Source organism: Myotis yumanensis, unplaced genomic scaffold (assembly GCF_028538775.1).
Source record: "Myotis yumanensis isolate MYYU_CA2020_CCGP unplaced genomic scaffold, mMyoYum1.0.hap1 SCAF_5, whole genome shotgun sequence".
Taxonomy (NCBI): domain Eukaryota; kingdom Metazoa; phylum Chordata; class Mammalia; order Chiroptera; family Vespertilionidae; genus Myotis; species Myotis yumanensis.
In genome coordinates this window covers 42,182,607-42,194,591 of record NW_027223756.1, presented here as the reverse complement: position 1 = coordinate 42,194,591, position 11,985 = coordinate 42,182,607, and the positions used below count along the sequence as shown (strand labels likewise).

Genomic DNA, 11,985 nt, shown 5'->3' with positions numbered 1-11,985 from the left:
CAAGAAATAAATGATTGGTGTCTTATTTGCAAAACTCTGAAAAATGACAGTTTCAATCTCCTTACAGGGAGTTTGAAGCGTTAACAAGCACTCGGGGAGAAATTTAAGGGGTGATTGATTAGCTGAATCCCACTCCAAGGTGCCAAGAGTGGTCAAAGGAAACACCTCAGGTCGAAGGGAACATGAGTATCTCAGAGGACAGAAAATCAAATGTTCAGCTGCTCCCTGGGGCCATGCTCTCTTCCTTCCTTTCTAGCCTCCCTTTCCCCTTACCCCTGCATTTGACTCAATAGTGTTTATAACATAATAGAGGCCCAATGCACGAAAATTTGTGCACTGGAGAGGGTGGTCCCTCAGCTCAGCCTGCCCCCTCTCATAGTCCGGGAGCCCTCAGGGGATAAGCAGCAGTCTGGCCTCCCTCTGCAGGAGGCGACCAGGCTGATCAGGGGAAGGCGCTGCCTCCATCACCCCGCTGCTGCTGCCACTGCCAGCCACCATGGCTGCCTGCCCTTGGCCCTTGCAGCCGCCACGGCTTTGTCCGGAAGGATGTCCAGAAGGACATCCATCCTATCTGGTCTAATTAGCATATTACTCTTTTATTAGTAAAGATTCCTTTATGATATCCTCAAGCTTATTAACTTATGGTATATATTCACTGATAGAAGACAGCAAAACTGAAAGTACTTACAAATATGGCTTTTTATTCCATATTTTTATTCCACTTTAAGAACTTTAGATCAGCTCTTTCAACAGACTGAGCTGAAAATGTTTAACTTGCTGCATTGCATTTTATTTACTGATGTAGGGAACAGACTCAGTTCTGGTGACTTACGTGTTAATATTAAATTAAGTATAGAGTCTCATGGCCTTTGTGCTCCTCACTCCTATGAGGGTAGGGATTTTTATTTGTTTTTTTTCTCCAGCATCCAGAGCAGCGCTTGGCACAGAGTAAAAATTCAATAAACATTTTTTGGACCAATGCATGAAAAGGCAACACAACCACAAACTCCAAACCATCTTTATTAAAAACTATCAATACAGTATAAAAATAGCTTCAATTATATGGAATATAGAAATATAGCTCTACAAAATTAAATTATTTTCACACAATTTAGTGTATAGACTAAACTTTAGTCCCTAAAGTTTTAGTAACATTTAATTAATATTTTTAAAAACAGCCAAAGTATAAATCCTATTCTCAAAAATGTTTAGTGCTGAATACTTTTCCTCAGCTTCTTTCCAACATTTTGTACAGTAGCAGGTATGCTTTAGCTGACTCCTTGGCTTTCAACCAGTGGATATTTGATAATAATAGTAGCAGCAGCTAACACTTTTATAGCACATAACATGTGCCAGCACTATTTAGAGGGAACCCACACACACAACAAACAATTTATTCACAATATTCTCAAGAATGCTCAAAGCAGACAAACCTACTAAGTTGGTTTCACAGGTTTTCCCATTTGTATTAGAAATATAAAAAAGCAGGCACTGCAGATTTACTATCTTGCCTGTAGGCACCATCATTAAAGTCCCTTGGCACAAAGTCCCTTGCTGAGTATAGTTCTTTAACCCCATAAAAATAAATCAACAATAGCTACAGAAAAGGGAGGGAGGAAAGGCAGCAGACTCTAAAATGGAATTGTGGGGAGTTTAAAATACAGGTGGGACAAAAGTAGGTTTATAGTTGTGAGTATGCAGAAAACAGCTTATTCTTATATTTGCCCCACCTTGTATATGATGGTGATAAGACAGTACTTGATATTTTTTAAAATGGCAATTATATAATAATATAATTGCATCAATAGGCTTTGGTGAAAGGGCCCAAATAGCAGGATGCTAACAAAATCCAACTTAATGTTTCTATACCTGCCAAAGAGTATATACCTCTGTGGTATCTGCACTGTCACTTTGTCCCCTTTATTTAATAGAGTGGCAGGTAAGTATTTGTTGTCCAGTATTCAAACTAATCTATTTTCAGATGTGACTTAGAACATATTTGGAAAAAAGGCATACTAAGTTTATTTGCAATGTTTACTTTAATATCCATTTAGAGATGAAAACCAAGATGATGTTTGGTTTCATTTTTAAAAAATGTAATGTCTTTACAATGTGGACATTACGGTATACATCTATAACATAGCAAATGATTTCTCCTTATTAAGATCTGTAGTTTGCTTTATCTTTTTGTTTCAGTTTTTGAGTGGTGGTCAGTATGATTCTTTGATACCAGAAAAGCAGTTCAATAGACTACAATTTTATTAAATGAAGAAAAAAAAGCCTGCTATGATAAAACCCCAAGTTTTCAGTCTGTTTGAAAATCTGAGGTGATAAGTAGCTGCATTTATTAATAATTCTCAGTATTAAAAAAAGATCATAGTGTTTTTTTGGAGAATATCAAGAAATTTAAGACATTTAATAAATATTTTTAAACACAGTGTCTTAATACCCATGATACTTTAATGCCCTGAGCTCAGAGAAGTGCCCTTGCTCATGGTTACAGCACTAATTGTTACAGGACTGGTCACGTTCTCTCAATTTCCTGACTCTTTCACCAGATTCAATATTAGTCTTGAGATAAATACACAATGAATTGAGTATTTTTCCAAGATAAATATTTCTATATTAATTTTACATAAAACACTTCACATTATTTCAAACTAGTCAATAAATTAATGTTATATACCAAAATGGAAATAAGTTAACAACTCCTTCTTCATATTTTGATCAAGTATCTTTTCAAAAGTCTCACAATACTAATTAAGATCTAGTGCATCAAATCCAACAGCATATGATCTCAATATTTAACAATATTAAGTTCAGTGAAAAGAAACTAACTGTATCTTCTGTGTATGGATTTCAGCAATCCTAACACTGCTCAGTGCTTCTTATTGTACAGTGTTGCTGTGTAGCAAGAAAACAGTTACAAGGTCAATCCAAAAAACAACTTAAAAGCCATTTCAATGGCAATTTCTGTAACTGAGTCATGAAAACAGACATAAAGTTCTTGAACTTTGGGATGAAGAAAGAGTCTCCTGTAGAGGAAAAGAAAACATTTATTTTAGAAATTCAAATAACAAAGAAAAGTTAAAACTTTCCATTCATTTTATTTTATTTATTTATTTTGTTTCTGAAAGTATCAGTAATAAAACACTAATCCAAATCTCCCCGTACGGGCCACCAAAAACAAACAAACAAGCAAGCAAGCAAACAAACAAAACCACTAATCCAAATCTATAGTAGAGGGAAATGCAGCTAGATTTACTTTTAAATAAATGATATGTGCCTTAGGTCAATTATTTTTATTTTTCTACAGTGTAAAAAGCGTATTTTATCAATATGTTTTACCATATCCCTGTTTTTAAATATTAAATTTAGTCATTGTTATTATGGTAAAGCCAATGGTGATACCATCATTTTAAGTACAAGTTATTAAAGATTGACATCTACTTTCTAAAAGTTAATTATTATTAAAATATTAAATATATGATAGTTCTTTTTGCAGATAGTATTGAATTGGGATTAACAATGAAATTTTACCTGGTTTTCTTTTTTAATTTAAATATGTTTTTATTGATTTTAGAAAGAGGAAGGGGGAGGGATAGAGAGATAGAAACATTAATGAGAGAAGACCATCTATCAGCTGCCTCCTGCACGCTCCCTACCGGGGATAGAGCCCACAACCCGGGCATGTACCCTGACCAGGAATCGAACCTCTTGGTTCATGGGTCAATGCTCAACCACTGAGCTACACTGGCCGGGCTGTTTGGTTTTCTTAAAGAGTTAAAATCTATTTAATCAATACTATGTAAATCAAACTAAATCAGCAGTTCTGCCTGACTTCCTTAAATGTCTCTATTCTACATAGACCTGCATCATCAGAATTCGACACCTCTTGATTCTTTCTATTCCAATTGTTGTGAATACAGTTAACTGTTCCACTGCACACTGTGTGTGTGCCTAACTGTTCCTATCTCTATTCTTTCGTGTATCCATACCATTCCATTTGCTGGAATGCTTACTTATCCAATAGCACAGCTCTGATCACACTACAGAACTGAACTGATGCTCCCAAGCTTGGTTGGTTATACATCAGAATTACAAGGGAGCTTATTGGGGTAGGGTGTAGGCATCTCTGATTTTAACAAGTGTCTCAGGTGATTCTAATCCCATGGACCGGCACACAGGAATTACTGCTTTGGATAATGTTTGTAAAGTGTTTGTCATACAATTTAGTACTACATGGTAGGTGTCCAGTTGGTGTCACCTAACTTCCTGCCCCTTCCTCCACCACGTCTTTACCCCCAACTAAGAGACCCTTCATTGGCTCAGTATGTCCCTCAAAATTTAATTCCTTAGAATTGAAGGCTCTCTGCTTTCCAGCTTGGTCTTTTTCACTTTCTCTTTGGCAGTGGTCGGCAAACTGCGGCTCGCGAACCACATGAGGCCCTTTGGCCCCTTGAGTGTGGCTCTTCCACAAAATACCACATGCGGGTGCGCACGTACAGTGCGATTGAAACTTAGTGGCCCATGCGCAGAAGTCGGTATTTTGTGGAAGAGCCACAATAAAGGGGCCAAAGAGCCGCATGTGGCTCATGAGCCGCAGTTTGCTGACCACTGGTATGTGGCATTCTTTTACCATTCTGGCAAACCAGTCTACTCACTGCTATGCTTTATGATTTGTTCATCCCTTCTTTTTCCTAAAATGTTTTATTCAAATCCAATTAATTTTCTAAACCAGATCAAATGGAATCTCTAAGCCTTTCTTTGTAATCCTAGAGATTCCCATAGCATTTGGTTGTATCAACTAATTTATTCTATCTATCTAGTCTATCTCCATATTCTATAATAATAAAAGAGTAATATGCTAATTAGACCGGATGTCCTTACAGACCTCCTTCTGGACAAAGCTGAGGCTGTGAGGGAAGCCCGGGTGCTGGGTGGCTGCTGGTGGCTGAAGGGAAGCCCAGGTCCTGGGTGCCGGAGGGAAGCCGGTGCCGGCAGCCGGGGGAAGGAAGGCCTACTCTTACACCAATTTTGTGCTTTGGGCCTCTAGTATATTCATAAATATATAGGTATATGAGCATATTTCTTCTGCTAGATGTAAGACTGCTAGATACAATGAGTGTGAATTTATCTTTCTGTTTGCCATAACACCCACCCACCACCACAGTTTGCCAAGCACAGTTCCATTTACTAAATTGTTATATATTTATCAATATATGTGTTAGGTGCCAGTGATCAAGACAGATATGATTCCTGACCTTATAGAGCTAACATTCTAGTGAGGGGGAGAAAGACCATAAACAAATAAGAAAATAAATAATAAAGGGGTTATATAATAGAGCGTAACTGAGTAGCCCTGTTAATACAGGAAAGAGATTATGGATCCTCTCTTTGAGGAGATGACTTCTTAGAACTGGTCTGAATCTCAAGGAGCTGGACATGCAAAGGTTAAGAGGCAGAACAGCCAATACACAAAGAATAGCAAAAACAAGATTTGATTGATGGGTGCCAATGTGGCTATGCATATGGGATGGAGGAGAGTGACAGAAGGTGGAACCAGAGAGGTGGGCAGGTGCGAGGTCAGGCAAGGACTTGTAGTTGGTGGGGGATGAAGATAAGGAGAGCAAGAAAGAAGGATAGAACAAAAGGAGGAAGGAGGGGTAGAAGGAAATAGCTATAAAATTGTGAAATCATTTTTTTTTAGTTTATCACTAATATAATTTTGTAAGATAACTAAGTAAGCTATTTGGTTTTTTTAAAATATATTTTTATTGATTTCAGAGAGGAAGGGAGATAGAACCATTAATGATGAGAGAGAACCACTCCTGCATACCCACCACTGGGGATCGAGCCTGCAACTCAGGCATGTGCCCTTGACTAGAATCGAACCCGGGACCCTTCAGACCACAGGTCAATGCTCTATCCACTGAGCCAAGCCAGCCAGGGCAAGCTATTTGTTTTTAATAGAAAAGACTTGAGAGGAATTTAAAGGAGATATTTAGCAAATAAAATAAAATTCTAAAATATATTAAAATATTATAGTTAGAGTAATAATTTCATGCCTACATCCTAAAACTTTACCACATTTCTTTCACTTTTCTAACATTTTACTTCACTTTCAAATACTTTTTTCCACTTACCCTACTACCCAATAAGCCATAACTGGTGGTGCTTTTCTCTGGTCAGTCCAGTTTTCAGGTGAGCATTCAAACAATACTCCATGTTCTTTCACAGGGTTTAGAGAAGACACCAAATTTGTAGAACCTGAGTGATCTGCAGTGTTTAGTGCTTTCTTTTTCTGTAAATTAATAGATATTATTAGTATTAACTGATATTAATAGTGCTGATCCTAGCACTTAAGAGCCTGCAATAATATTCTTCTTACCTGCAGGAAAATTTTTACTTTTTCTCATACTTTAAATACCATCTCCTATAAAAGACTTCATAGATAAAAGTATCCATTGACTTTTACAGGGAACATTTTGTTCATAGTCCTGTATTAGTATTTATGTTATATTATATTAGCAGTTTATAGGTCTTTCTTCCCCAGTACAGGGTAAGCTTCTTTTCCAGGCAGAGACAATATACTTCTCATCTTTGTTGTTTTTGTTTTTGTTTTTTTTGGTTAATCCTCACCCAAGGATTTTTTTTCCCATTTATTTTTTATTTTTTAGAGAGAGGGGAACGGAGGGAAGAGGAATGAGAGAGGGGGAGAGAGAAACATTGGATGTAAAAGAGACACATCGATTGACTGCCTCCCACATGCACTCTAACCGGGTGGGGGATTGAACTTGCAACCCAGGTACATGCTCTTGACCGGTAATCAAACCTGAGACCCTTCAGCCCACAGGCTGAAGCTCTCTAAACCACTAGCAACCAGCCAGGGCATCTTTGTAGTATTTTTTTTTTTTTTTAAAAAAACAATCCTCACCAGAGGATATTTTCCCACTGATTTTTTTTTTTGATTAGAGCAAATTTTTATTTAATTTTTTTTTTTTTATTGCTTAAAGCATTACAAAGGGTATTACATATGTGTCCTTTTTTCCCCCCGCCCTTGACATTACCCCGGCTTCCCCTACCCCCCAGTGTCTTATGTCCATTGGTTATGCTCATATGCATGCATACAAGTTCTTCAGTTGATCTCTTACCCCCCCTCCCTCCTGCCCCCCAACCCTCCCCGGTCTTCCCGCTGCAGTTTGACAATCTGTGTGAGGCAGCTCTGCCTCTGTATCTATTATTGTTCAAAAGTTTATAATGGTCTCTATTATCCATGAATGAGTGAGATCATGTGGTATTTTTCCTTCATTGACTGGCTTATTTCACTTCCCCACTGATTTTTAGGGAGAGTGGAAGAAAGAGGGAAGGACAGAGAGAAATATTTATGTAAGAGAAACACATTGATTGGTTGCCTCCTGCAAGCCACTATGTTTCTTGCAATGTTTCTTGCCCCGACCAGGGACTAGGCCAGGGAGGATTCTGCAACCGAGGTACATACCCTTGACTGGAACAGAACCCAGGACCCTTCAGTCTGCAGGTGGAAGCTCTATCCACTGAGCTAACTTAATGAATGTATTACTAATGAGTAGATTACTGTGTAGACTAGTAAATAAACAGATGATTTTATCATATACTTAAAACACATTATACTTAAAACAGATGTATCTCTCTAAATTTCCCATTGATAAAATCATTAGCAAAGCAATGACTTATGTGAAATATAAATATTTTTTTGAGAGGCTCAGGTCAAAATAGTGGAGTGAACCTTAGTTCTTCTTTCTCTTATAATCCTTATTTAATCCAACAACAAACCCTTCTGGCTTACCCTCCAGAATACATCCAGAATACAGAAGGCACTATGTTTCTTGCTTTGAGAATTTCCATAGCTGGACATATTAATTAAAGAGCTTTTAGAGAGAATATTTAGAGATATAGAAATGAAACTGGCATAAAACTATATTTATAGCAGTGCCCTACCTCTTCCATCAAGGTCTGTTGAAAAACTGCACGAATGGAGAGACAACACTGATGGAAATTCTTTATTAGCTGAGGGTGGATAGAGCCGCTTAGCTGGGCCACTTCTTCATGGGTAGGAGTAATAAAGATCCCTTGCACTGTTTCTAAAGCAACATAGTGGAAAAGTGTGTTCTCAGGACCAGATGTCAATCTTGGAAAAAAAAAAAAAGATATTTAAGCAAATGTAAAAATATTGCTTTATTTTGAATTGTGTAGATTCCTAATAACTATTTTATCTACAATACTAGTGCCCCGGTGCATGAATTCATGCACATTGAAAGGCAATTAATTAGAAGGTGGCTGGCAGGGTGGGACTGGGCTAGATGGACACGCCCTGGAGACAACCTCCTGCAGTTCTTCCCTAGCTGGCCACACCAGGGAAAGCACTGCGGCTCGAAGGGTGTCTGCGGAGTGAGCGGGGTCCCTCTGGCAGGTGGGGTCCCTTGGCCTGGCCTGTGGGGATCGGGCTGAAACCGGCTCTTGACATCCCCCAAGGAGTCCCAGAGTGCGAGAGGGTGGTTCTTGGGTGATACACGCCAGAATCAGTCTCCCTCCGCAGCTCGGCAGCTCCTGCATTGAGTGTCTGCCCCCTGGTGGTCATTCCACATCATAGCTACCGGTTGGACAGTCGGACGGTTTTATATATATATAGAGTCTAATTAGGGAAGAAAAAATAGGCCAAACATTTCATTCCCTCATTTAATTCCCTCTTCCTCTTTAACTGAAGTACAGACTAGCGTTATGGAGGCAAGTATTATGGAATTGATAAACAAACACCAATTCACTTGCCAGTAACTTAATTCACCCCTTTGCTACACAACCTGAATTGGCCAATCCCCTTTTTTTCCATAGTTGGTAATAAATAACTTAGCCCATGTCTGGCCCAGATCTCTTCAAGTCATAAACATGCTATCAGTCAAGGGTGGATCACATATAAAAACATCTTTCAACAAACTAAATACATTTAAGTTAGCAGCATTAAAGCCTTTTACCATGATAGTTAAATTGATGATCTTGAAGAAAAATAAAATTATTACCAACTGCAGAGTTGGGTTAATATTCTAGATTACAATGACAATTACTAGTTGTATTCTACTTCTCATTAATAGTCTTACTTTTCTTCTGTATTCTCTTAGTATTTTTATTTCTCCTTTCTTCTTCTTCTTCTATATCCTTTCATCCCCTATTTAGGTCTCAAATAGGCCAGCAGAATCTATAATAATAATATACTGAATTCCCTCTTTGTGCCAGGGTAGATACTTTAAAATATCTTAGTCTTAATTCTCATAATGACCCTGCAGGGTAGTAAATATTACCATCCTTGTTTTAACTATGAAGAAATCAATGTTCAGAGGACTTGGATTAACTTTCTTGAAGTCACATAGCTAAGTGGCACAGCTCAGCTGACTCTGTAACTTGATCTATTATACCTTGCTTTCTTTTTCTCTACCGCTGACTTCTGATTGGCAATCTTTAAATATATAGACAGCAGTTCCCCATCAGCATCTCAAATATTCAGGTTGCCCATTCTAATTCTGGTATCTATAGTAAAATATTTCTTCAGTTGATTTTTTTTTTCCAGCCATGAGCATAGAGGCAAGCAAAGGCATATTTCGGCTCTTAGCCTAGATACTGCCTCCATTATCTCTGTGAGGTACTGGGAATGAGCACTCTGGGATAAGGAGTATCTGAGCAGCATACCACAGCATCTATTAGAGCATAAAAATAGTAAACTCTAAAAATTAGACACACAAAAGGGAGGTTACCTGTTGAAGAGAGATAAAGGGTGGCTTTCACATTTTGAACTATTATTTTATATGTGTCTTTTTTAAAATCCTCACCTGAGGATACCTTTTCCATTGATTTTTCAGAGAGAATGGAAGAAAGGGAGAGAGAGAGAGAGAGAGAAACACTGACTGGCTGCCCTTGCATGCACTTGGGACTGGGGCTGGGTATCAAGTCTGCAACCGAAGTATATGCCCTTGACTGGAATTAAAACCATGACCCTTCAGTCGGCAGCTGATGCTCCAACCACTAAGCAAAACAGGCTTGGGTTGTATGTGTTTTATCTCTTACTAGAGGCTTGGTGCACGAATTCGTGCATGGGTGGGGTCTGGCTGGCCCACACAATGGGGGCTCATCGAGGGTGGGGCTGGCTGGGGAGAGGGACCACGGGCAGTTGGCTGGCCGGCCCCGCCCCTGATTGGGGTGTTGGGGGCTGATCGTGGGTGGGGCTGGCCGGGGGGAGGGGCTGAGGGAGGGCTCCAGGGCGTGTCTGGCCCACCTCGCTCAGTCTTGATTGGCCAGACCCCAGCAGCAATCTAACCTATCGATTGGAGCATCTGCCCCCTGGTGGTCAGTGCATGTCATAGCAACTGGTCTACCGGTCGGCTGTCTGCTCCCTGGTGGTCAATGCATGTCATAGTGGGCGGTTGAGTGGCCTTAGCATATCATTAGCATATTATGCTTTGATTGGTTGAACGGACAACCGGACACTTAGCATATTAGGCTTTTATTATATAGGATAATATGAGTATGTTTCCTATTGTGTAATGAAGAACATTAGAGAAATAGCATACCTTTGGTATTTAAGATATAAATACAATTGTTGCACAAAATCTCTACATGTTACGGACTTACATTCTCATTGTAAAATTTCCTTAAAGGCAAGAGTTTAAGTGAAAAAGAATATTGTAAGGAAGTTTCTTACTTCAATGTGTTATATACTTCCAATTCTTTTTCGGAAAGTTCCTTTTTCAAGTTTCCCAAATGAAATGGATTTGGAAGAGTAGACTTCTTTTTGCTGACCTGAAAAATACAGTTCAGTAGATTAGTTTATGCATAAGAATAGAATTAAATAGCAGAAGTAATGTAAAAACTAAATATCCTTCTAAGAGAACTATTTTGCAATGTTACCTTTAAATACTTTCAATGCTAACTTGTGCCTCTTGGCTTATCCTTTGCTGTCAGAGATCCCAGAGCCGTGTCATAGAAGGAAATGAAAGTTCTCCCCAAAAACCTTCTACCACAGCCATTATGGAGCCTTTACCAAGTTTTGTTATAATTTATATGTATGTGTATTTGTCTCCCTCACCAAACTGCACTCCTCAAAGGCAGGGGCTATATGTTATTCATCAGTGTATCTATCTCTTTTGTGTAGCATAGACCTGGGCAGATAGTAGGTGTTCAATCAACAGTTGTCCAATAGCTAAATCTTAGAGATTAATTCAGGTTTTTTTTTTAGGAGTTGTTCATGGCTTCCTAATTCTTTCCAAATATCCTTAAACTTTATTTCCTACCAATTTCACTGACTATGATAATAAGTACAGTACACATGTGAACACTTCCTAAATATATCCATTTAGGGCTCCAAGAGTGCTCTGTTATTTGGAATTAGGAGATAAAATCTATGGCTATTTCTGCCATGACACGCAGACTCTCATTTTATTCCTGCCCCTTCTCAGACTTCTTCGTCATGCTTCATCACCTCCATCCACTTAAATGACAACTTTTAAAAATGTTTCAAAAAAGCAGCGTCTTTAGAATAGGTAGAAAGCCTCCTGGGGTGATTATTTTGACAATCATTTAGATATAGTATGGTATTTTCATGGAAAAAAACATGCATAAAGTATGATAAATAAGCAGTCTGAAAAACGAACATTCTCTTTGCTTAATAGTCTCATTTTCAATTCTTGATATGGAGACCAGACCTTCACAGGTGCAGATTTTTAAAAATTTATAAAAACATAGAACAAGACACACACATATATTTTAAGTTACTGATTTTCTTTTTGTTTTTGCTGAACATTTTATTGGCTATTTAGTCAGATGAGCCCCCAAACTCCCCATAACTAGGCCGTTCCCTATTAATATCGTAAACAGAGAAGACTGAGATGAACAGGGAAAGCAGGGTTAAAGTTTCCCTTCTTGTCAGTAGTGTCGAAGCAGATGTCCTGGATATTACTT

At 38.5% G+C, this 11,985-nt stretch overlaps 1 protein-coding gene across 1 annotated transcript in view; it reads right to left on the bottom strand.

The window, feature by feature from the left end:
* Positions 1-1,090: 1,090 nt before the first annotated feature.
* INTU (inturned planar cell polarity protein) overlaps positions 1,091-11,985 on the bottom strand; it is a 58,613-nt gene continuing 47,718 nt past the window's right edge. Inside the window, exons 13-16 of the mRNA XM_070417202.1 lie at positions 10,730-10,827; positions 7,981-8,170; positions 6,147-6,304; positions 1,091-3,035 (exon numbers count right to left, since the gene is read on the bottom strand). Of these exons, the coding sequence (XP_070273303.1) occupies positions 2,924-3,035; positions 6,147-6,304; positions 7,981-8,170; positions 10,730-10,827 (558 nt within the window). The 3' untranslated portion in view covers positions 1,091-2,923. The remainder of the gene's footprint in view (positions 3,036-6,146; positions 6,305-7,980; positions 8,171-10,729; positions 10,828-11,985) is intronic.